At 39.6% G+C, this 20,614-nt stretch overlaps 12 protein-coding genes across 14 annotated transcripts; 6 read left to right on the forward strand and 6 right to left on the reverse strand.

Annotated features, from left to right (window-relative positions):
• Positions 1 to 222: 222 nt before the first annotated feature.
• LOC108140743 (leucine-rich repeat protein soc-2 homolog) lies at positions 223 to 2,990 on the reverse strand. The gene is made up of 2 exons (XM_017263720.2): positions 2,511 to 2,990; positions 223 to 2,062 (listed from the first exon to the last, which is right to left on the reverse strand). The coding sequence occupies exons 1-2, from the start codon at positions 2,977 to 2,979 to the stop codon at positions 618 to 620; spliced, it is 1,914 nt and encodes a 637-aa protein (XP_017119209.1). The 5' UTR covers positions 2,980 to 2,990; the 3' UTR covers positions 223 to 617.
• Positions 2,991 to 2,993: 3 nt separating this feature from the next.
• On the reverse strand, positions 2,994 to 7,294 carry LOC108140744. Its single transcript, XM_017263721.2, has 4 exons — positions 7,152 to 7,294; positions 6,962 to 7,093; positions 6,037 to 6,518; positions 2,994 to 3,081 (listed from the first exon to the last, which is right to left on the reverse strand). The coding sequence occupies exons 1-3, from the start codon at positions 7,246 to 7,248 to the stop codon at positions 6,448 to 6,450; spliced, it is 300 nt and encodes a 99-aa protein (XP_017119210.1). The 5' UTR covers positions 7,249 to 7,294; the 3' UTR covers positions 2,994 to 3,081; positions 6,037 to 6,447.
• A 22-nt stretch (positions 7,295 to 7,316) lies between these two features.
• On the reverse strand, positions 7,317 to 7,765 carry LOC108140473. The gene is made up of 2 exons (XM_017263213.2): positions 7,556 to 7,765; positions 7,317 to 7,482 (listed from the first exon to the last, which is right to left on the reverse strand). The coding sequence occupies exons 1-2, from the start codon at positions 7,743 to 7,745 to the stop codon at positions 7,424 to 7,426; spliced, it is 249 nt and encodes an 82-aa protein (XP_017118702.1). The 5' UTR covers positions 7,746 to 7,765; the 3' UTR covers positions 7,317 to 7,423.
• Positions 7,766 to 8,417: 652 nt separating this feature from the next.
• LOC121467602 (salivary glue protein Sgs-5-like) lies at positions 8,418 to 9,239 on the reverse strand. Its single transcript, XM_041709426.1, has 3 exons — positions 8,899 to 9,239; positions 8,658 to 8,837; positions 8,418 to 8,550 (listed from the first exon to the last, which is right to left on the reverse strand). The coding sequence occupies exons 1-3, from the start codon at positions 9,122 to 9,124 to the stop codon at positions 8,513 to 8,515; spliced, it is 444 nt and encodes a 147-aa protein (XP_041565360.1). The 5' UTR covers positions 9,125 to 9,239; the 3' UTR covers positions 8,418 to 8,512.
• LOC108140372 (salivary glue protein Sgs-5) lies at positions 8,933 to 10,057 on the reverse strand. Of its 2 annotated transcripts, XM_041709427.1 has the most exons (4): positions 9,821 to 10,057; positions 9,575 to 9,754; positions 9,373 to 9,417; positions 8,933 to 8,953 (listed from the first exon to the last, which is right to left on the reverse strand). In XM_041709427.1, exons 1-3 carry the CDS (start codon positions 10,041 to 10,043, stop codon positions 9,380 to 9,382), a joined length of 441 nt encoding a protein of 146 aa, XP_041565361.1. In that variant the 5' UTR covers positions 10,044 to 10,057; the 3' UTR covers positions 8,933 to 8,953; positions 9,373 to 9,379. The 2 variants fall into 2 exon arrangements, with proteins under 2 accessions (XP_041565361.1, XP_017118554.1); XM_017263065.2 differs by lacking the exon at positions 8,933 to 8,953 and having other exon boundaries at positions 9,326 to 9,417.
• Positions 10,058 to 11,230: 1,173 nt separating this feature from the next.
• On the reverse strand, positions 11,231 to 12,027 carry LOC108140450. Its single transcript, XM_017263181.2, has one exon. It carries the CDS (start codon positions 11,880 to 11,882, stop codon positions 11,385 to 11,387), a length of 498 nt encoding a protein of 165 aa, XP_017118670.1. The 5' UTR covers positions 11,883 to 12,027; the 3' UTR covers positions 11,231 to 11,384.
• A 245-nt stretch (positions 12,028 to 12,272) lies between these two features.
• Positions 12,273 to 12,673, forward strand: LOC108140440 (vasotab). The gene is made up of 2 exons (XM_017263169.2): positions 12,273 to 12,500; positions 12,566 to 12,673. The coding sequence occupies exons 1-2, from the start codon at positions 12,302 to 12,304 to the stop codon at positions 12,628 to 12,630; spliced, it is 264 nt and encodes an 87-aa protein (XP_017118658.1). The 5' UTR covers positions 12,273 to 12,301; the 3' UTR covers positions 12,631 to 12,673.
• Positions 12,674 to 12,774: 101 nt separating this feature from the next.
• LOC108140463 (cathepsin D) lies at positions 12,775 to 14,599 on the forward strand. The gene has a single exon (XM_017263196.2). The coding sequence runs from the start codon at positions 13,137 to 13,139 to the stop codon at positions 14,529 to 14,531; it is 1,395 nt and encodes a 464-aa protein (XP_017118685.1). The 5' UTR covers positions 12,775 to 13,136; the 3' UTR covers positions 14,532 to 14,599.
• Positions 14,600 to 14,897: 298 nt separating this feature from the next.
• On the forward strand, positions 14,898 to 16,142 carry LOC108140820 (cathepsin D). Of its 2 annotated transcripts, XM_017263828.1 has the most exons (2): positions 14,899 to 15,839; positions 15,897 to 16,142. In XM_017263828.1, exons 1-2 carry the CDS (start codon positions 14,931 to 14,933, stop codon positions 16,029 to 16,031), a joined length of 1,044 nt encoding a protein of 347 aa, XP_017119317.1. In that variant the 5' UTR covers positions 14,899 to 14,930; the 3' UTR covers positions 16,032 to 16,142. The 2 variants fall into 2 exon arrangements, with proteins under 2 accessions (XP_017119315.1, XP_017119317.1); XM_017263826.1 differs by having other exon boundaries at positions 14,898 to 16,142.
• A 373-nt stretch (positions 16,143 to 16,515) lies between these two features.
• Positions 16,516 to 18,419, forward strand: LOC108140408 (lysosomal aspartic protease). Its single transcript, XM_017263124.2, has 2 exons — positions 16,516 to 17,922; positions 18,242 to 18,419. Exon 1 carries the CDS (start codon positions 16,516 to 16,518, stop codon positions 17,698 to 17,700), a length of 1,185 nt encoding a protein of 394 aa, XP_017118613.1. The 3' UTR covers positions 17,701 to 17,922; positions 18,242 to 18,419.
• Positions 18,412 to 18,961, forward strand: LOC108140815. The gene is made up of 3 exons (XM_017263821.2): positions 18,412 to 18,632; positions 18,693 to 18,845; positions 18,910 to 18,961. The coding sequence occupies exons 1-3, from the start codon at positions 18,458 to 18,460 to the stop codon at positions 18,918 to 18,920; spliced, it is 339 nt and encodes a 112-aa protein (XP_017119310.1). The 5' UTR covers positions 18,412 to 18,457; the 3' UTR covers positions 18,921 to 18,961.
• A 604-nt stretch (positions 18,962 to 19,565) lies between these two features.
• Positions 19,566 to 20,392, forward strand: LOC121467609. Its single transcript, XM_041709514.1, has 3 exons — positions 19,566 to 19,919; positions 19,985 to 20,137; positions 20,201 to 20,392. Exons 1-3 carry the CDS (start codon positions 19,757 to 19,759, stop codon positions 20,209 to 20,211), a joined length of 327 nt encoding a protein of 108 aa, XP_041565448.1. The 5' UTR covers positions 19,566 to 19,756; the 3' UTR covers positions 20,212 to 20,392.
• Positions 20,393 to 20,614: the final 222 nt, after the last annotated feature.

Raw genomic sequence — 20,614 nt, forward strand, 5'->3', positions numbered from 1 at the left:
AATCGATTTTTGAAACTAAAATTATTTTATGAACGTTGACTCAAAAATAAAATATGTTTAAACAAATCAATGTTGATATAATTATTGTAAATTTAAGTTTACGTTAAAATAAACTTTTTCCTTATGATTATGGATTTTTTTATTTATAATTTCCTTTGCCGGGAATTGGGAATTTAAAAATTTATTTTATAATATATAAATTAAAAAAAAAAAAACAATTGAAGAACAAATTAAGTTTATATGGAGTAAATTAAAAAAATACATAAATTTAGGATTAAAAAATAAAACTATATCAAGAGTACGTCACGTTTGTCCTATTTGGATTGGTTTTAATTAGAACGATTTTTTTTAGAGCAAAACCACCCATTTAATGTGGTTTCTTCCCTTAAGGATTGGGACTAAGGATGGGTACAAGATCTCGCCCGTTAGCTGAGATCGCACCGTTAGCGACGGTCGCTGCTTCTGGAAGCAGATCCCCCTCCAGCTGCACCTCCGTTACCACCACTACCACTACCAACACCACCACTTCCACGGGGCGCCTGGTTCACCGTCTGCAGCTCATACTGATAGTAGCAGTCGCTGCCCACGTAGACGGTGCGCCAAACGCCGTCCACATCTCACATCTGGCGGTACGGCGAGTGCATCTTGAGCCACTGCAGCACCAGCGACGGCCCGCCCGCCTGGATCTCCGGTGGAATCGTGCTCAGCGGACACTTGTCGATGTTTAGATATTTCAGATTCTGGCAGAGGGCTAGCTCAAAGGGCAGCTTCTCCAAGCCGGGATTCTGGTTGATGTACAGATTCTCCAGGCTCTCCAGCGAACCAATCTCCTCGGGCAGGAACTGCAGGTTATTCTCGCTAACAGACAGGTGAGTCAGGTTGCCCAGGTGGCCGATGCTGCGCGGCAGCATGGTGATCTGGTTGGTCTGCAGGATCAACCGCTGCAGCTCGTGCAACAGACCAATCTCGTGCGGCAACACCTCAATGCGGTTCTCCTCCAAGTCCAGTATCCTCAACCTCCGCAGATTCCCAATCGTATTCGGTATCTTCTTGAGCATGTTGTTGGACAGGATGAGTATCTCGAGGTTTTGCAGGTTCATGATATCGTCGGGCAGCTTCTGCAGCGCATTCGTGGCCAGGTTCAGCTCGACCATGTTAACCCAGGTGCCAATGTCCAAAGGCAACGCCGTCAGCATATTCTCCTTCATGTTTAGCTTGGTCAGTCCCTTGGCCCTCGAGAAAATCCCATAGGGGATCTTGTCGATGCGATTGTGCTCCAGGTTGATGCTATAGACATTGGTGAACTGCGCTGGTCCGCCAGTGGGATAGCTGGTGAACTGATTCCGCGAGAGAGTGATTGTAGTTAGGCCGCTCAAGCTGGCCAGCATTCCGTCCGGCAGCTGGGTTATGCCGTTACCCTCCACATTGAACTCGTCCATGCTCTTGCAGTTCTTCAGAGTGGCCGGCACGCTGCTCAAGCGATTGTATCTCATGCCCAAGCGCACCAGGGACTTGAGGTTGCCAATACTGTCCGGAATGTCCAGCAGTTCGTTGTGCTGCAGGTCCAGGGCGCTGAGGTTCACACAGTTCCCAATGTCCTCGGGCAGGTGCTCCAGGTGATTGTGCGACACGTCCAAGGTGGTGAGGTTCACCAACGCCCCAATGGCGCTGCCCAGCTCCCGGATCTTGTTCTCCCGCAGACTCAGCATCGTCAGGTTGACCAGCTGGCGGAGATCGTCCGCCACGGTGGTGATACGATTGAAGCGCAGGTAAAGCGTGGTCAGGCTGCGCAGCCTATAGATCACCGGCGGAATCTCCGCCAGCTTGTTGTGCCGCAGATCCAGCACTTTCAGCTGGCTGCAGTTCTGCAGCGACTCCGGCAGCGAGGTGAGCGAGTTCTCGTTCAACGCCAGGTTGCGCAGGCTCACCAGACATCCGATCTCCGGCGGCAACTGGCCGATCTTGTTACTGTACAGGTACAGCTCCGTCAGGTGCACGCACTCCTTCACCGTGCTGGGAATCACTGTGATCGAGGATTTGCTCAGGTCCAAGCGCTTGATGCCTGCGGGGAAGCATACGACATTATTTTAAAAGTTTGGTATTAAATTTAAATGTTTCAAGGAGCCAAAATAAACCAATTAAACGTTTTCAATGTTTACTCTTAAAAGGTTGAAAAATCGTATCTTTGCAGCAAATCAAAAAAATCATCTATAAATATAGGTTGAATTTTGTAATTAGGTTTCCTTAATAAAATATATATATATGTTTTTTTTTTTACAAAAAAATGTTGAATACATAGGCCAATTTTTGTTTGTCAGTATTATGTTTTATCTATGCTTTTATTATATTGCTTGAAAATATGTGTATAAGAGAAGTTATTAATATAACAACAAAAATTAAATGTATGTGCATAATCCACTTACAGAGAGCTAGCTAATAGGAGTTAAGTGCGACTAATTAAACAGTACCGAAAATGCTCAGATGATGACTATATGATGATATATACTTGCCTTCATCGCGGCACCGCTGCAGCGCCTTGATGACGTCCTGGTCCGCCTGGATGGGCTTGCTCTTCTTGGTGGTGGGCTTGGGCTTGTTCGACTCCGGATGCTTGACGGTCACCATCTTGGGACGCGTCTCGGGCGGCATGGTTGCGTTGTTTTCGTTGTGTGGCTGGCTGTGACCGTTGCTGCCAGTCGGCTGTTGTCCACCGGCAGTGGACGCACTCGCTCCACCCGCTCCGTTGGCCGGGCTAGTGGCGTTGGACAGCTCCTCCGCCCCGGAGATGGCACCCGCTGTGCCCGGTCCTCCGCCAAAGCAGAGGCTTGTGCCCTCGGACGAAATCTCGCCTCCTGCTCCGCCTCCTCCTCCTCCGCCGCCTTCTGTTCCGCCTCCCGGAACTCCGCCGCTCCTCTCCGTCTGTCCCGTGGACGATAAAGATGTGGTCGATGCCGTTGCGCCCGAGGAACACAAGTTCATAATTTTGCCCAGCTTTGCGGTCGGCGGCGACAATGCGTTGCCCAGAAGTGTGCCCAAGCAACAGCAGCAGCAGCCGCAGCCGGAGGAACTCGTTGCTCTACCCTGCAATGAGAAATAACAATCAAAATACCCAAAATAATCTCTGTTTAAGACCGAATTAATCGTTGGACTTTACTTTTTCCTGCCGGCAATCGCAGAAAAGGGAAACGACGGGATAAAATACCCGCCCGCATTCATTTATGGCTGCACTTTATCAATTGTGCGTCAGCCGGGCGGCAATCGCATAGTGCGTCATTGTCAAGGCTCCCCCACCCATCCTCCTGCCCACACCCATCTCCACCCACCCACTCCCCTTATAGCCCGGCTTTATTACTTTTGCTTTTGTTTGTCAGTCACCGTCGCTCCTTATTAACCAGTTGACCATAAACTTTTCAGAAACCCTCCACACGCAAATCAATAATCAAGCATTCCAACAGTGACGTCAAAATAAGGCAAAACAAGACTGATATCGGGTGAAGTTTGCGACTATAATATACCCAGCGTTTCCAAAGCATGAAACAATTTGTTTTTAAATTCAAAATTGTAGGTCTCATGGATTTTTACTTTATTGAACAGCAAAATGAATGCAGTTACTAACCCGCATTAAAAATGTAGAACTATTTTTAATATAATTTCAATAATAGTCATATATAACTATTGATATAGAAAATGACGTCATTATCAGGTATAAATTTGGATGCTAAGCTATGAATGTTTATATTTTTATGAATATTTAAACAAATTTTGACTCACAAGAACTTACTAAAACTTACTTTTGTTCTTTAATTTTTAAAAATATATTTAAATATAACCAAATATATTAAAAGATAGTTCCAGTTCAGGAAAGTGCTTAATTAAATATACATTAGTAACAAAATGTACGCGTGTAAAGATAAGATTAGATAAAATGTTCTGCTTTGCGGTCATTAATTAAATTAGATTTCTCAAAGTCTATGTGATTCTTTAAAAGTTGTCAATGCCGCGGGCCACGTGCAGGAATCGCATCCCCCGTTCCACCGCCCACCCACCAGCCTTGTCACCCCCTTTTTCCTACCCACCACGTCTTTCACGGAATGCTCCTGGTATTTTAACGGCAAATGTCAAGGTCAGTGAGAGCGGGTGTTAGGCGATTCCTGGAAAAGCCAGATCCAATGCCAATGTCAAAGGTTGAAAGTGCACCGTTACGAAGGTCCCCTTGGAGTACCGGACGCAGCGTAACCCGAACTGGATTGCTAGCAATGCGAAAATTTGGAGACACGCTTCTCGGATTTCACAGATTTACATAGCATATGCGAACAATGCACATCGAGGCCAATTAAATAGTCGCTCAAGTGGAAGGTGCACGGCAAGAATTTAGGGTTCTTATTGAAAATAACTTTGTCCTTAAGTTATAATTTAGTAAAAAAAGATTTTTTAAATTTGTAAAGTATACTAAATATTTTAGGTATTTCGGTTCTTTAAAAACTGCCTATTTTGAGATCTAATAGGTCACGTAAAAAACATGGTAAAAAACAAACTATGTTATTTTGTTGAAAAAACGTAAACAAATTGAAATGAAGAAGAATATAAGAAAATTACATAGCAGAAAGATTTTTTTTTCTGTGTGAAGGGTGTTTGATTCCACTGATCGGTTAATGCCCGGGGAATTGTACGCAGCTTACGATAAAGACCCCGTAAATGATAAATAGAGAGGCGACCCGGGGAACTGACAGTTCTGAATCATGGTAAATTTCCATTTTTTTTATTGTTATTGCACTGTTCGGGCTCTATTGTTGTTATTGTTCTTTTTTCGCCTTGTTTGTGGGCGGGGAACCAAACATAAATCGGCATTGATACACATACTATATACACTTATCCTCACAAACAGACACACACAGGAGCCAACCGCACTGATAACACAAAGTCTGAAAAATTTAACTTACTAGTTTCACTTAATATGCCATTAAATAATATTTATGAGGTACTTTTGAGTATTTATTACGATCTGGACAGCACCGCACGCATTATTGTTATTATTCAATTTGCTAAAGACGATTTGTGTTCGATACTATCGATGTTGCTCTTTTAGCGTTAGGGAATTTGTGCCATTGCGTTATCGCGGTATTTTTGTTTGAGCAGTCACACTTTGCGGTTTAGCGGTGTTCTGCCTTGGGCAAAGATGCGGTCACATTGGAAATTTCACTCTTTTTCTCTCGTCACCCCTCTTTTTAAACAGGAATGTTATGATAACATTTCTGTTGAAGTAAGGATGATCTTGTTCAATTACAAATGCAAAAAAAAGAATAAGTATCAATGTCCTCCTCACAACAACAAAATCAGATACTTATTCAATTTAGTTTTGATTAAATCCTTCAAATTGTATTGCATTTGATTTAGTTAGCATTGTAATTGGCGTAAGGGGCGTGAAAAGTAAACATTTCTTTTTTGCTAGTTAGAACTTACTAAATTGTGGACTTACACTTAACGAAAGTTTTAATTAATATATTAATATAACTAAATGTGCCTAGTCATGTTGCAAAAATAGCAATTATGTGTTGAGTAAAGTCCCGTTAATATATATGTAGCAAAAACATGTAAAGAAGCTTAAGTTTAAAGCTTTTGGTCTTGAGCTTTTGTATGTTTTTGCCTCAATATATACAATGTTGAACCGTTTCGCAAATCAAGGGAACATAAATACTTTTTGGATGCAATATACATTTTAATACTGCTATTTTAAAATTATTAAATAATTTGGATTTTGATTACAGTATTTTTAAAAGTACCCGACTTAAAAATATTTACTGAATCGTTTTTAAGGACACGCGTGTAAACAAGAAAAAAACACCATCATGTATGCAAAATGTGTACGACAAACCACACATACACTAACATACTAACGCGCACACAGCTGAACGCAACTCACATGGGGATGTTATACATATTTTATGACACGCAATTCGATGACATTGCAATGCAGACAAGGACTTCCCCCCATTTTCCCGCAAATATGCAACAATTTTGGGAGCAACAAACACAAACCTGTTTTTAAATCGCAAAGCGAGAAAACTTTTCAGCCTTCAGCGCCCACAAAAACACTCGAGTATATGTGTATTGTATCCTTTGTGCTGCTCCTGCCTGCCCAAACAATTTTTCGCTTGCGACTTTTCTTTTTCGTCACTTATTCTCTTATTTTTCTTTGATTTAATCACTGTCACACAGTACACTGTTTGCTTATGTTTATTACACTTTAGCTTAATTTATTTTCTTTAATAATTCTCGTTATTTAAAACATTAACAATGTCGTAAAAAAGGATGGCTTTGCTGGGAAAACAACGGAGGACAATTGGCGATTTTCGTTCGCATCCACATTGCGTATAGGACGCGTGCGCATTGCCGTGCTGGCGCTCCTGGCGGTAGACTCCGGCACTGCACAGCTAACGAAATCGTTCGCTATATTTTTAACATTTGCAGCTCGTCGTTGGTCATAAATTCACAGGCCCTCTCTGCTATAATGCGATAATCTATGAAAATTAAAAAAAAATTTTGTTGCATTTTCTAGAACAGATTTCTTTGGTCAATGCTTACAAATTGGTATGTTGCAAAAAATTGTAAATGCACAATAAGCATCAATTAGCTTGTTTGAATGTTGTCACAAATTGATATTTTAAAGTTAGCATATAATGCTTCCATCTGTGAACAATTTAAATAGTTCCTTCTTGTATGGATGACAATATTACAAATGTTAAATTATATATTATTTAAAAAAAAAGACTTCCAAAAATTAAACAAAAAAAGTTTATAGTATTTATAGTCTTAGAAACATAACCAAAGTTGTGGTTACCTCAATCACAATTGCTTTTTAAATTTAGTTATTTCCATTACATTGCAATAAAAAAGTCCATAAATGCCAGGTTTCAACAATGTCTAAGTTATTACTTTAAGACTCTCAGACTCATAGACATACCCTTCTGATACTTGCAGTTGTACATTCGCATCACACAACTGCTAGCAAAAGTGCGTAGGCAACCATCTATGACGTCCAGGGCACATATTACCCGATAGCCCATGGGACACACATCGTGGCACTTCTTGGGACCTAGAGAGGTCAGGTATTTTCAACAATGTTTCATACGTACTTTTCGATTTTGACTTACCTGTCAATGTAAAAAGCTGGCTCTCAACTACGGTAAAGATACCTAGAAGCACATAAATGAGAAAAATTGTGTTGCCCAACGTGCAGACAATTTGCATTTTTACTGCCCAACCGTTCTTACTGTTTGCGAATTTTGTATTAAAATGTAACGCCACAAAAGTTTTTAGAGACTGTCAAAAATATTATTTTGTATATTTCGTTTTGTCAATTGTGTCAATATTTATACATTCTTAAAAATATTCAGCTGCTTCTCCTGCGCCTGGTAATTTCCCCCTACCTTCTGCATTCATCCGAATCGCGTGTGCATCGACCTGTCGAGTCTTTTTTCCACTCTGGTGAAATAATTTTAATGAATAATGGTTATAATCATGACACTTTATTGCAGTTTTCTTGTTCTTAACTCACCTTCACGCTTTTGGCAGGCATGCCGATCCATTTCGCAGGGATTTCTGTAGGTGCATCGAATTTCCCTGCCGTTTCGCACAGTTTTTCCGCAAAGATAGTCAACTCCTACTCGTCTACAATCATAGTTACAGACCTGTGACTGTGCAATTCCTATAAAAGCCAACAGGACAGCTAGGATGATCAACTGCATTTTGGGGCGATTGCAATTTAAATGTCGCTAGCTGCTGACTTAATTAAGTTTTATATGTGATCAGATTTAGGCCAGCCAATGAACTCGATTCGATTCCCATATTGTCAGAATAACACAAAGGCTTTACTCCCATATGCCGATCTAAATTCTTCTGCACGTGTAACTACGCATTATATGTGTTCTTAAACATTGCAATTAAGGTAAAATGTTAAGTATGAAGTATTAAGTATATAAATAAAGAAATGCTACGATGAAATAACAAAAGTGTACTTTTAGGCATAGTTTTAAAACACATATCTAAAGGGCGAAACACCTCCGTTGAAACAAAAATATATTGGCAAACATTTATAAACTCATTGATATTTTTCAGAATTTTTGTTTTGCTTTTTATCTTGTCAAATATCTAAAATTATAATGAGAGATCGTTTTTAGTTTAAGAATCCTTTTTTCTCTTGGAGAGCACTAAATTTTTTGGCAATGATAAGTAAAGTCATTTAGTGTTACTTTGACATAGTCAGTGTAGGAGGCTTCTGAATGTAAACAAAATTACTGTTTAAATAAACAGGAATAGCTAAAACCAAACTTTTTATTTCATATAACTTGTGTAAGCTAAGTACAAAATAAAAATTCATATTAATTTTACCCTTTTGTATATTTAAACTAAAGTACTAAGTAACATACACATAAGGAATAAGAAATACAATTCAAATTTGTAGTGCTCCCTATAGTCGTCTCTGTTTTTAAAAGAGTTTGATATAATAAGTTGTTTAAGAGCAGGAGCCGTTTGAGGGGTCACCTATATATGCTGGAATTGTTAAACATTAATATCATTAATATTATTTAATATAACAAATTTTTTTATTTTAAAAAAATTTTCTACGTTAAGCATTTTTTATATTAAAATATATTTACCATTAGAATTTTGGCATGCATACTGATTCAAATGACAGCGGCTCTGAAAGACCATTTGGCGATCTCTTTTGACTCCATTGGTGTCCACGTAGGAAAAGGAGGCACAAACTTGTAGACCACTTGAAGAGCAACTACTTGGGCAATGGGCCATGCACTTATCCTGATTAGTGGGAACCAAAGCTGTGCAAAAAATATATTTTTTATTATCCTAGTGATTGATTTACGCATTTCGCAGACTTACGTTGCAAGCACTGGTTTTCCCTTAGACAGTTGTGGGATCCAAGAAAGCACGAGCTCTGAAAAACGCGACAAACACCTCCTGAAACTGCCCAGATAAGATTTTTGGCGTAGGGATCGCATCGAAACTGTAAGGTACAAGCTCCGGAACAATCTCTGATCTGAGCCAAACTTAGATGGAAAAATCCGCAAAGCAGCACCACGAGAAGTGATGACTTATAGAGATCCATTACAATAATGAGTATACATCCACCATGTGCCAGATTTATAGCCCGGGATCTTCCCAAATTAAGCCTCAAGCTGAGCAAACAAATTGTCTGTGTAAGCTAGCGAAACGAAAAGATTGTTATTTGCTCACAATAAATTAATGAATATGTTTGTTGACAACAAAAAAAATTAGTTTTGTAAAAATAAAAATTGTGTTATTAAAATCATTTTCATTTATTGAAAACATAATGTACAGCAATTATTTTATTACTGATAGATTAAGCGCAGTGTCCAATGCGAGGTTCATTTACATAGGCTAAAAATACATAAAACGGAAGAAAATAAATATATGTTTTAAAGATTTTTTTGTGATTAACTTTTAACCAGATAGTCTTCCAATTTATTAGTTTTTATTTTTAAGAACTGATCAAATTGGAAGAAATAGAAATTGTATTGAAATAGAAAAAACTCACCCTCGGCGTTACGGCAGGCGTAAAGATCCAGCAGGCAACGACTTCGGAAGGTCATGTCCCGGCCTCCAGTTGTTCCATTGCTCTCCGTATAGGGAAACCATCCACACACCGGAGGTGCGCCACGAGAACACATTCTCGGACAGGATTCCATACACTTTTCCTTTGTAGTGGCCACCATTGCTAAAAGGTAACCATATTATACTCACTTAAAAATGAAATTAAGCAATGAATATTAAATAAGCTTACGTGGCAAGCACTGGTTGGCCCTCATGCAGTTCTTATTACCAAAAATACAGCCGTTCTGGAAAACTCGACAAACACGATCTACAACTGCCCAGACTAGATCCTTATAGTAAGGATTGCATCTCACACGTGAGATACACGTATTCGAGCAGTCTGTTGTTTGGGCTTTATTCAGGTGAAAAAATCCACCCAATAAAACGAATAATAAAAAAAGCTTCACGTACATGTTGCTAAAGATGAATACAGGTGACTGAATTGCTTCCCATTGGAAACTGATATATTTATAATTTTAAACTCATCACAGCTAAGTGTTTTGAACTCGATCTTCAACAATTAAATCCATGTATGAACAGCTTGAATAGGTCTCCTCTTATGCCACCTGTTAAAATAAACAAAAAACACATTTTAGCAAACAATTAAAAGAAGATATTATTACTTAACTTGCGGCAGCGGTTTTTTACCGTCAAAGTTCTTCTTTTTCCACATTTTTTAGAAATACTAAAAAGGCGGCTTTGAGTAACTGTTATTTAAGAGAGGCATAAAATAACAAAATGCAATTTAAAACTGACTTGCATTTCGGATTTCAATTGAGTAAATAAATTGTAATGATTTTAGAGTTTCTATATTTTCCACCTATTCAAATTTGATTAAAAACAAAATCCATGCTTGGCATCAATTGGTCATTTTTCTGGTGCATAAAAAAATAAAAAAAAAGCTATCAGATAGGGTCATCTTCTTTGATGGCTATAATCTGCTTGAGTTTTTGAAAGTCATTGCCTCTGCGAGTTTCCGGTTTTGGCTTTCAATTAGAAAGTAAAATCTACGCACTCGCAATTTTTCGCTTTTGATTGACTTTGTCTTTTGAAGGTTTATTAATTCGACAAAAAAAAGCAGCAATCAAATATTTGAACCCCTTAAGTAATAAATCTTTGGCTCTGTCAGCTTGGCGACACCGCGTGCGTATCTCGTTGGCCAACTTCAACGCCCACCCGTCGGTCCGCCTCGTTTTGGCCCGGTCCGGCCGAAAATACATGACAGTCGACAGGTCGCAGCCAAGTGAATGGGAGCTCTGAGTGTTGGGAGCCCAAAGCGCTGGTTTATTTTCACTTCACTTTTGCACTCAAAAACTATTTTTTTAACCCGAAATAGGAAAGAAAGTACAACAAGTAATAATATTAAATGAACCAAGTCCTAATATGTTCTCAATAGTGTAACCAGATCCTAAATATTTGGACTACAAATCCAAGAAATTAAAATTATAAACTTTATTAACTGAGAATTAACAATACTTACTATGAAGTAAATTTAAACAATAAAACTGTCAGTGTCTTATGGTGTTAAAAATATTACTTATTTGATCCCAATTTTCCAGATGCTTAAAAATATCTTAATAATAATTCAGAAATCTAAAGGTTTGTTTTATTATTATAGTATATTTCATTATACCTAACTGGTGTTAAACATTAACTTAAAAAAACGTTAGCTTTAATGTATTTTTTTCATAATACAGTTTAAAATAATTATAATTTAATTTCAGTGTCTTCAGTTTTGAGCTCTGTTACTATCCTTAAGGGATTAGCTTTATTATGTTTACTTTCTTTTTATTCTTGAACGCCGTCTTGAAGTCCACTTTGTAAGTGCGAAAAGTTTTCCGGTTGACCAGCCGATAGACGCATCTTCCGGGCTTTTCCCGGCATGGGTTATTCGAGCTCCTAAAGCCCTTCAAAACACGAACATTTTTATCATTCTTAAGGCCATTCTTAAAGGCAACTTTGATGGTCCGTCCCGTTTTCCGATCTTCCATCAGAAAGACAACATTATGACGCTTTTTTGTTCCTGTCCTTTTGGGCAGCACATAGTACTTGTCCTTTGGGTACAGATAGGGATAGCATTTTTTACATAAAGTTCTCCGGAATTTTGGCGACTTTGGCTGGACTTTAATGTGATTTTCAGTGTTTTCATTGGATGCCTCATTATCATTAAGCTGTTCTTCACTAATGGATTGACCGAGTGTCAGATTCATGACCGCCAAGAGCATCCACACCCACACCCACACAGCAGGCATGACCAACTTTCAATTGGACCTGCACTGATCTCTTTAGGGAGTTCAAGTGGTGGTCGGACCGAATCGATTTGTGGCAGAAAATGATCGTTGTAAATTGAAATTCAAACATATAATTGTTAACCTGGCCAGCACGTTTTCCGTTCGGACTTCACAGCCATTTGAAGTGATCCCAGACTGAGTGAAGGTTATAAGCGCTTAACCAGTTTTGCAATTCGATCGTTGGGTGTGGAATTTTTTTTCGAAATGAATAGACAATGGAACGATGATTCTCCGAAAGACTACACTAAATCGTCGAAAGGTAATAAATAATTATAAATTTTTAACAGCTGTTTTTGCTCAGAATCAGCGCATCTCAGTGGCTTTAAAAGCTCAACGCATTCTCACAAGTCAGTCATAATAAATCTCACTTTTCTCGAATAATGAAGTCGCTTTTTGTGATTTTGTGTGTGATTCTTTTCTCCACTGCAATTGGGACACAAACCAGGTCAGGTTGTCCTGATATCTGTCCTGCAGTTTATCAACCTGTCTGTGGAGAGACTTTAGTAAATGGAAAATTGGTGCGATGTGAATTCAGCAATGGCTGTGTAATGGGTATCACCTCGTGTCGAAATAACATACGTAAGAGACATATAATTTACTTTTAATGAATTTGACTTTAATAATCTAATTCTGTAATCTTGCAGGTTTTAGCGAAAAGCCTTTGAAAGAATGTGCACAAACAGATCCCATTTGTAGTGAATTTCGCTAACCTAAAAATATAATTTTGCAAATAAACGACCGTTTTTCACAAACTCCGTTATGACGTTAATTTACTAAACAAATTTACGCTTTTTTGGCAAATAAAATATGGCTAGGAGCTATTGCTGTTCTCTATTGTGTTGACATATTTATTTAAGGCACATGATTGTTGAACTTTAAAAAGATGAACCTTTCAAAAGATGTTTTTATACACATTATGATTTTATGATTTCTTGTATAAATAGGGGTTTTGCTAAAATTATATGAATTTATATTGATAGATTTTTGAGTCCACTTAAAATAAGAACAATATTTATCTTGTGATATGTTATGATCTAATTTTAGCTTTACTTACCTTATTTAATACACGTTTTAGGAAAATGGAAACATTCCCACAGCTGTTTTCGCTAGTGACCTTGGCTAACAAATTTCGGCGTATGCAGAGGTGTATAAAACCCATTTTACCCGAATTGCGAGGGTTAGTATCTACTAAGATTCCTCTCAAAAAGACTAACAATGCGCTGCAGGATTCTGGTGTTGTGTGGTCTAATTTGCCTCTTTGTCGTTTTGGCAGAGGCAAGACAGAGGAAAGTAAACCGTTCTGGATCAGGATCCAGATCCTTGGCAGCCAGGAGTGGAACCAGGGTTCAGCAAAGTAATGCCCGTCGAGGAGGCAGACTGGCTGCCAGATCAAAGAATCTCAGGAGACGCCGACTGAATGCGACCAAAAAAAACAGAAGGCGACGTAATTTGGCCAAGAAGTCAGGTCGCAGAACGAAAGCCAAGTCAGACGTTAGCAGTGGTTCGAGTTTTTCTACAATACCACTGGACTTCCAACAGAATTTCGTGAGAACCACCGACAACCTGCGATCGGAGAAGTCCTTTTTGGCCCAACGCTATGGATTTAGTTTTGCCAGGACTTCTGGCACCGCAACCCTGAAGAACACGGCGAACATGGAGTACTCCTGCAAATTGAACATTGGCACACCCAAGCAGAAGTTCATAGTACTCCCGGATACGGGCAGTTCGAATCTCTGGGTGCCAGGACCGCACTGTGAAAGCAGGGCCTGCCAAAAACATAAGCGCTATCGCCCTAGAAAGTCCAGTACATATATAAAGAACGGCAAAGCCTTTGCCATTACCTATGGTGACGGTAGTGTGGCAGGAGTCCTGGCCGAAGACACTGTGAGATTGGCCGGACTGGCGGTTACCAATCAGACCTTTGCGATGACCACTAAGGAACCGGGTTCCACCTTCGTGACGTCCAACTTCGACGGTATACTGGGTCTGGCCTTCCCGTCCATTTCCGTGGATAATGTCAAGACCTTGGTGCAGAACATGTGCTCGGAGAAGGTGATCACCAGTTGCAGGTTTGCCATTTGCATGAAGGGCGGCCGCAGTTCGTCGCGAGGTGGAGCCCTGATTTTTGGTAGCGCCGATACCAGTGCTTACAGTGGATCGAATAGCTACACATACACTCCGGTGACCAAAAAGGGATACTGGCAGTTTGACCTGCAGGCCATCTACGTGGGCGGCACCAAAGTGAGTGGCTCCATACAGGCGATAGTGGACTCCGGAACCTCGCTGCTCACAGCTCCCACAAGACTGTACAACAAGATCAACAAGATCATCGGCTGCACTGAGACCTCTAGCGGGGAGTGTTGGATGAAGTGCTCGAAGAGAATAGCCGACCTCACGTTGGTCATAGCGGGCAGAAAGTTCGTAATCTACGGACAGAAGATGAAGATGAAGGTGAGAACCATCAGGGGCAAGACCATTTGCATATCGGCCTGGACCGAAGCGGAAGGCGAACCAGTGATCCTCGGCGATGCCTTCATCAGGCATTTCTGCACGGTGTTCGACTTGACAAACAATCGCATCGGATTCGCTGCCACCACTTCGTCCACTTAGGCTTACTCTTTTGCCAACATGTACTTAATACATAACTGATCTCAAATAAAAGGTCATTATAAATCTAATATTTCAAACTTGCTTAGACTTGTACAACTCTTAAACATTTTTGTGGGCTTATAATTAAACTATCAACTTTTAAATGTAAAACTTTTTAGCTAACAAAATTATTAAAGGTAAGAGCCAAGTTTTCTTTTAATATTTTCATTTTTAAGCTTAATATGTTACCTTTAACAAGCAGCTTTCGACCAACCCATTAGCTGGTTAATTAGCCCAAACAGCTGTTAGTTACATGAGAAAAGAGTTCAATAAAAATCAAACAATCGGAGAAATTATTTTTCAGTTCTTCAAGTAAACTTATCGAAGATGCTTCGCACTTGGTTTGTTTTACCCGCGGTTATGGAAATAATGTTTGCCAGTGGATACATGTTGAAAGTACCGCTTTATGTCAGGAAAAAGTTTAATGGAAGTGAGCGGTTCTTTGCCCGAAATATAACTAATGGAAGTGAGACACTAAGCCTAGCGCTGCAGACCCACCAAAACCTAGAATATTATGGGACGATTTCCATGGGAACCCCAAGACAAAATTTTAGTGTGATCTTCGACACGGGGTCCTCGAATACTTGGTTGCCATCTATTAATTGTCCGAAAAGTAACTCAGCTTGCCAGAATCACAAGCAGTACGACTCCTCTCGATCAAGTAGTTATATTCCGGATGGTCGTAACTTCACTCTGCGATATGGATCTGGCAAAGTGGTTGGCTACCTATCGAAGGACACTATGCAACTTGCTGGAGCTGATCTACCCGGCATTACCTTTGGAGAAAGCCTATTCCTGCAACACTTTGCCTTTGACTCAGTGAAATTTGATGGACTGGTGGGCTTGGGTCTGGGAGTTCTAGCCTGGGCCAACACGACACCATTTGTGCCACTATTGTGTGCTAAACGATTGGTTGAAGAGTGTATATTCTCGGTTCACCTTCGCCAACATTCGGGTAATATTCTAGGAGGGGAGTTACTCTTCGGTGGCTTTGACAAATCAAAATTTGAAGGAATACTTCATTACGTGCCGATCAGCCGATCGAATACTTGGAGTCTGGAAATAACCAATACCACCGTAGGAAAAAAAACACAAATTGGTGGTAGGATCAATGCCATTTTGGACACGGGTACCTCGCTGGTCCTGATACCCCAAGAAACCTACGATAATCTGCTAAAAGCCCTATCAGCTAAGCTAGAAGACGGCTATAACGTGCTTACCTGTAAGAAAGAAACCATGCCTGATATTAATATTGCAATCGGAGGCAAGGTATTTCCCCTAACATCCAACGAATATCTGATTGAGTTAACATTTCGTCATAAAAAGATATGTGTACTGGCCATTGCTCCCATTAAAATGAGTTTTTGGGTGCTGGGCGATGTTTTTCTGAGGCGGTACTATACGGTTTATGATGCCACAGACAAGCGGATTGGATTGGCCAAGGCGGTGCGAAGTGCTTGATAAAAGAACACACAGGTCTGATAAAAGTTATCTAAGCCTATTGTTCTGTAAGCATATTTCCATATCCTATCAAGATAAGCTTATACGATTTTAATAAAATTAATGTGCTAACTTTTTGTTTTAATTTTCAGATCTTAAAATGATAAGACCTAAAATTATAAATTTAAATTAATACAAATTCGCTGGACCGGAATGTGTACCAGTGTAAAAGTCTAGCCCACTGTTCGCACAAGTTAATTTGGTAATTTCCCATTGCTTTGTTTATTCAATTAAATGTATTCGCCCTATTTATCTACTATTAACGCAAACATTGAAGTGCGTTCAACCACCACATTAGTCGTTTCCATTTGAATGCCAGACGAATTTGGCCATTAAATTGCTCCATTTGCAGGTGCTATAAAGCAATCGCCGTCAGAATCTCTGCCAATTAGTTGAAAGGGAATTTACAAACGGTTCGGATCGGTTTGATTTTAGTTGCCCAACGATGCACTGCCTCTTTTGGTTGTTGTCCGTGTGGATCCTGTGCCTGTTTGGACCAAACTCCCAGGCCCAACTTATCCGCGTTCCCATGCAATTTCAGGCCTCTTTTATGGCCAGTCGTCGTCAACATCGTGCCGGTAGAACGTCTCTCCTGGCCAAGTACAATGTGGTTGATGGTCAGGAGGTTACGACACGGAACAGTGGAGCCACCGAAACGCTGGACAACCGGCTAAACTTGGAGTACGCAGGACACATCAATATTGGCACTCCGGGTCAGCCGTTCAACATGCTCTTCGACACTGGATCGGCCAATCTGTGGGTGCCCAGTGCCGAGTGTTCGGCCAAGAACTTGGCCTGTCAGCACCATCATCGCTACAACGCCAGTGCCTCGAGCAGTTATGTTCCGGATGGTCGGGGATTTGCCATGGCCTACGGTACTGGCAGCTTGTCGGGGAGGTTGGCCCAGGACACGGTTTCCATTGGCCAACTGGTGGTGCGAAATCAAACCTTCGGCATGGCCATGCACGAGCCGGGCTCCACTTTTGTGGATACCAACTTTGCGGGGATCGTGGGATTGGGTTTTCGAGCCATAGCTGAGCAGAAGATAAAGCCATTGTTCGAGAGCATGTGTGATCAAAGCTTAGTGGATGAATGTATATTCTCGTTTTATCTGAAACGTAATGGCAGTGAACGAAAAGGTGGTGAGCTGCTCTTTGGTGGTGTGGACAAGTCCAAGTTCTCGGGGTCGCTAACCTACGTACCCCTAACTCTTGCGGGCTACTGGCAGTTCCCATTAGATGGCGTAGAACTGGGCGGTACAATAATCAGCCAGAACCGTCAGGCCATTGCCGACACAGGTACTTCTCTTTTGGCAGCTCCTCCCAGGGAATATCTGATTATTAATAGCCTGCTTGGCGGTTTACCCACATCGAATAATGAATATCTGATCAACTGCTCTGAGATCGATAAATTGCCCGAAATAGTGTTTGTTATTGGAGGCCAGCGATTTGGATTGCAGCCCAGGGATTATGTAATGAGGGCAGCCAATGACGATGGCTCGACAATATGTCTGTCCGCTTTCACCTTGATGGAGGCGGAGTTTTGGATTCTGGGAGACGTCTTCATCGGCCGATTTTACACCGCCTTTGATGTGGGCCACAGGCGGATTGGATTCGCCCCAGCAGCCTAAGCAATACGCTTCGTTTAGTTGCGTTTTCAATAGGTAACACACATCTGTTCTATTTAATGGCAAAACTTGGACTTAAAATGGGGCCGGAGAAATATCACGAGAGTTGGTAATAGAGAGGGATTGAAACCAGTTTTGTGTAAAAAAGAGCAGACCGACTCACGTTCAGGTTCGACGAGCCCGTCGAATATATTAAATTACCTAAGCTACTCCCTGGCAAGAAAGGTATAGTTATTGTCAATATAAACCAAAATGCTTAATAAGCTGTTCAATACATTTTATAATAAACAAAAGCGATTGGAACTAAATTGAAATAAGTGTTGCTTTATTTATTCTACCGCTAAAAAATATAATGTAAAATATTTTTTTAAAACCAACCAACAAAACCAACTGTTTAACCTTTTCAAGCCAATTTTAATCGGTTTTAAATAAAAAAATTCAATTTGATTTAACTAAAAGTACTCCCTCGGCTATATTTTTGATATTTTTTTATATCATATATATTTTAATAAACGTAAGGAGCCTTACAACTTATACTTTACAGGGGTAAATTATAGTCGGTCACTGCATGGAGAAAAATGTGCAAATTAGATAAATTGATAACATTGAAAAATCCCCCTCATCTGGTGAGCATGTGACGTTCCAGCTTTATAGAAATCTTTCGTGACACCCCCTCTCGGCAACTGATATAAATGAGGATGAAACAAAACACCTGTTCAGTTCATCCGCAAAGTCAACAGTTGGCATCAAGCTCTTAAATATGAAATCGATTCTCCTCATTTGCCTGCTTCTGGGTTTGACTTTAAGTCATGTCAGTGCAAACTGCTCTGGAGATTGTCCCGATACCGAGGATGTTGTCTGGGCTCTTGGTGGCGGTTGCATTGTTTTCCGCAATAAATGCTACTTCGACAAGGAGAATTGCCATCGCAAGCCAGGTGAATTTTTGTTGAATAGTTAATGCAAATTTACTATATTATAAATAATTTATAATGCAGCACTGACCATCGCAACTAAGGAGGAATGCCAGACGCAATGTGCCGATATTTGCCCAGCCATTTACCAACCGACAAGTGGATCGTACAAAGGTCAGCTTCGAACCTTTGGAAATGAGTGCGAAAAGCAAGCTCACACTTGTAGGACAGGCGAAAGTAAGTTATATTCAAATTGGTTTTAACTAATAATGAAATAATACATCATTTGTTTTTTTAACAGCGTTTTTGTAAAACCAGTCAATCCAGCCAAACAACCCAAGAACAACTCAAATGAAAACAAAATCTATGACTTAACTAGTAGTTGGCTATTTATATAAAGAACTGGTGTACCATTAATTTAAAAGTTTCAAATGCTTGCTGCTACTGCTGATCATGCAATGATTAGTTATGATTGAATAATTTTACGAATAGACAGTTGATTCGTAATTTTACTAGACAGCCTAAAAATTTAAAGCACTTTCCGGTAAACATAAACATAAATAATATTTTTTGTAGTTTTTGTTTGGGTTTTTTCAAATTCACATTTTTGAGTTAAAGCTTTAAATCCCCGTTAAGTTAAGTTTGCTTTATGAGCGACCGGACATTTTAAACCTTTTTAAGGCTCATGTTAAGTTCAGTAAGCCCATTGAGAGCTTAATTACTACCTATATATAGAAAAATACATATATTTGTTTCTAAAAGTATAACAAGTTTAATGTAATGATAAGCCATTGCTGATTAAAATATTGTCAAATATATATTAAAAATATTATCAAATAGATGAACAAATTAATAATTTAATTTACTGCACTCTTGATAATATATTTTCCGATTTAGACATTTCAAATTGGAGACTATCCGATTAATGAGTTATTTTCAGTCCAAAATTAAATACAGTTTTGTTTCGCGTGTGTGAAATCGGGAAAATCAACCGAACAATAAAATAAGCAACGGCTTCTGGCACGCTGCCAATATTGACAAAGACAACTTCAGAACCCTATATAAGCTCATCCTGTTAGAGACAAGAAGTTAGTGCCACCACAAACTTCGTTGTTAATACTCAAACGTAAAAATTATATCTGTTAGCCATGAAATCATTGACTGCGCTATGTTTAATATTTGGTTTAGCCATATATTATGTCAATGCCGATTGTCCAGATACGGAAGATGTTGTGTGGACTCTTGGTGACGGCTGCCAAGTGTTTCGCAATAAATGTTACCTAATTAGGGCAAACATGGTGCGCAAGCCAGGTAAGAATTTTGTAATTATTTTAGCTTTTGAAATTTATAAAAATTTATATATATATATTTTAAAGGCTATACAGTTACCACCAAAGAGGAGTGCCAGAAACATTGCCCCGAAGTGTGCCCGGCAATTCATAGCCCAACAACTGGAAATTATAAGGGGCATATCCGGGAATTCGTCAACAGCTGCTTAAAACGGGTCCACACATGTCGCACTGGCGAGAGTAAGTGCTAATAATTTAATTAACTTTGACAAAATCATAGAGTAATTGTTTAATTGCTTTCAGCTTTTTTGTAAACTCACGCGAGTACCTCAAACATGTGTAACCATCAAGCAATTTGTATAAAAATTAAAGATGAAAAGTAGAGACTTGTTCTGCATGCATACTTTAAAGTAATGATTAATTGGGGAGAGTAAACAATATGAATATAAATGAGCTTATGTAATGGAAATGAAATGCAAATAAATATCTTCTTGATTTCTTTTTGTTTTCAATAATTTAGCACATTGGTTAATAAACATCGCGAAATATTAAAAAAAATACTCAAAGTGCGTCGTGTGTCCATATGCTGTGCATACTATCCACACACCTGTGTTCACAATTATAAAAAGATATATGTTAAGAGAAATTGAGTAAGCCATTTGGTTCTCCTATATGTATACATATATTTATAAGCGAAAAACTCTGCGTAGTTCGGAC

This window comes from Drosophila elegans, unplaced genomic scaffold (genome assembly GCF_018152505.1).
Source record: "Drosophila elegans isolate 14027-0461.03 unplaced genomic scaffold, ASM1815250v1 contig_476, whole genome shotgun sequence".
NCBI classification, from domain to species: domain Eukaryota; kingdom Metazoa; phylum Arthropoda; class Insecta; order Diptera; family Drosophilidae; genus Drosophila; species Drosophila elegans.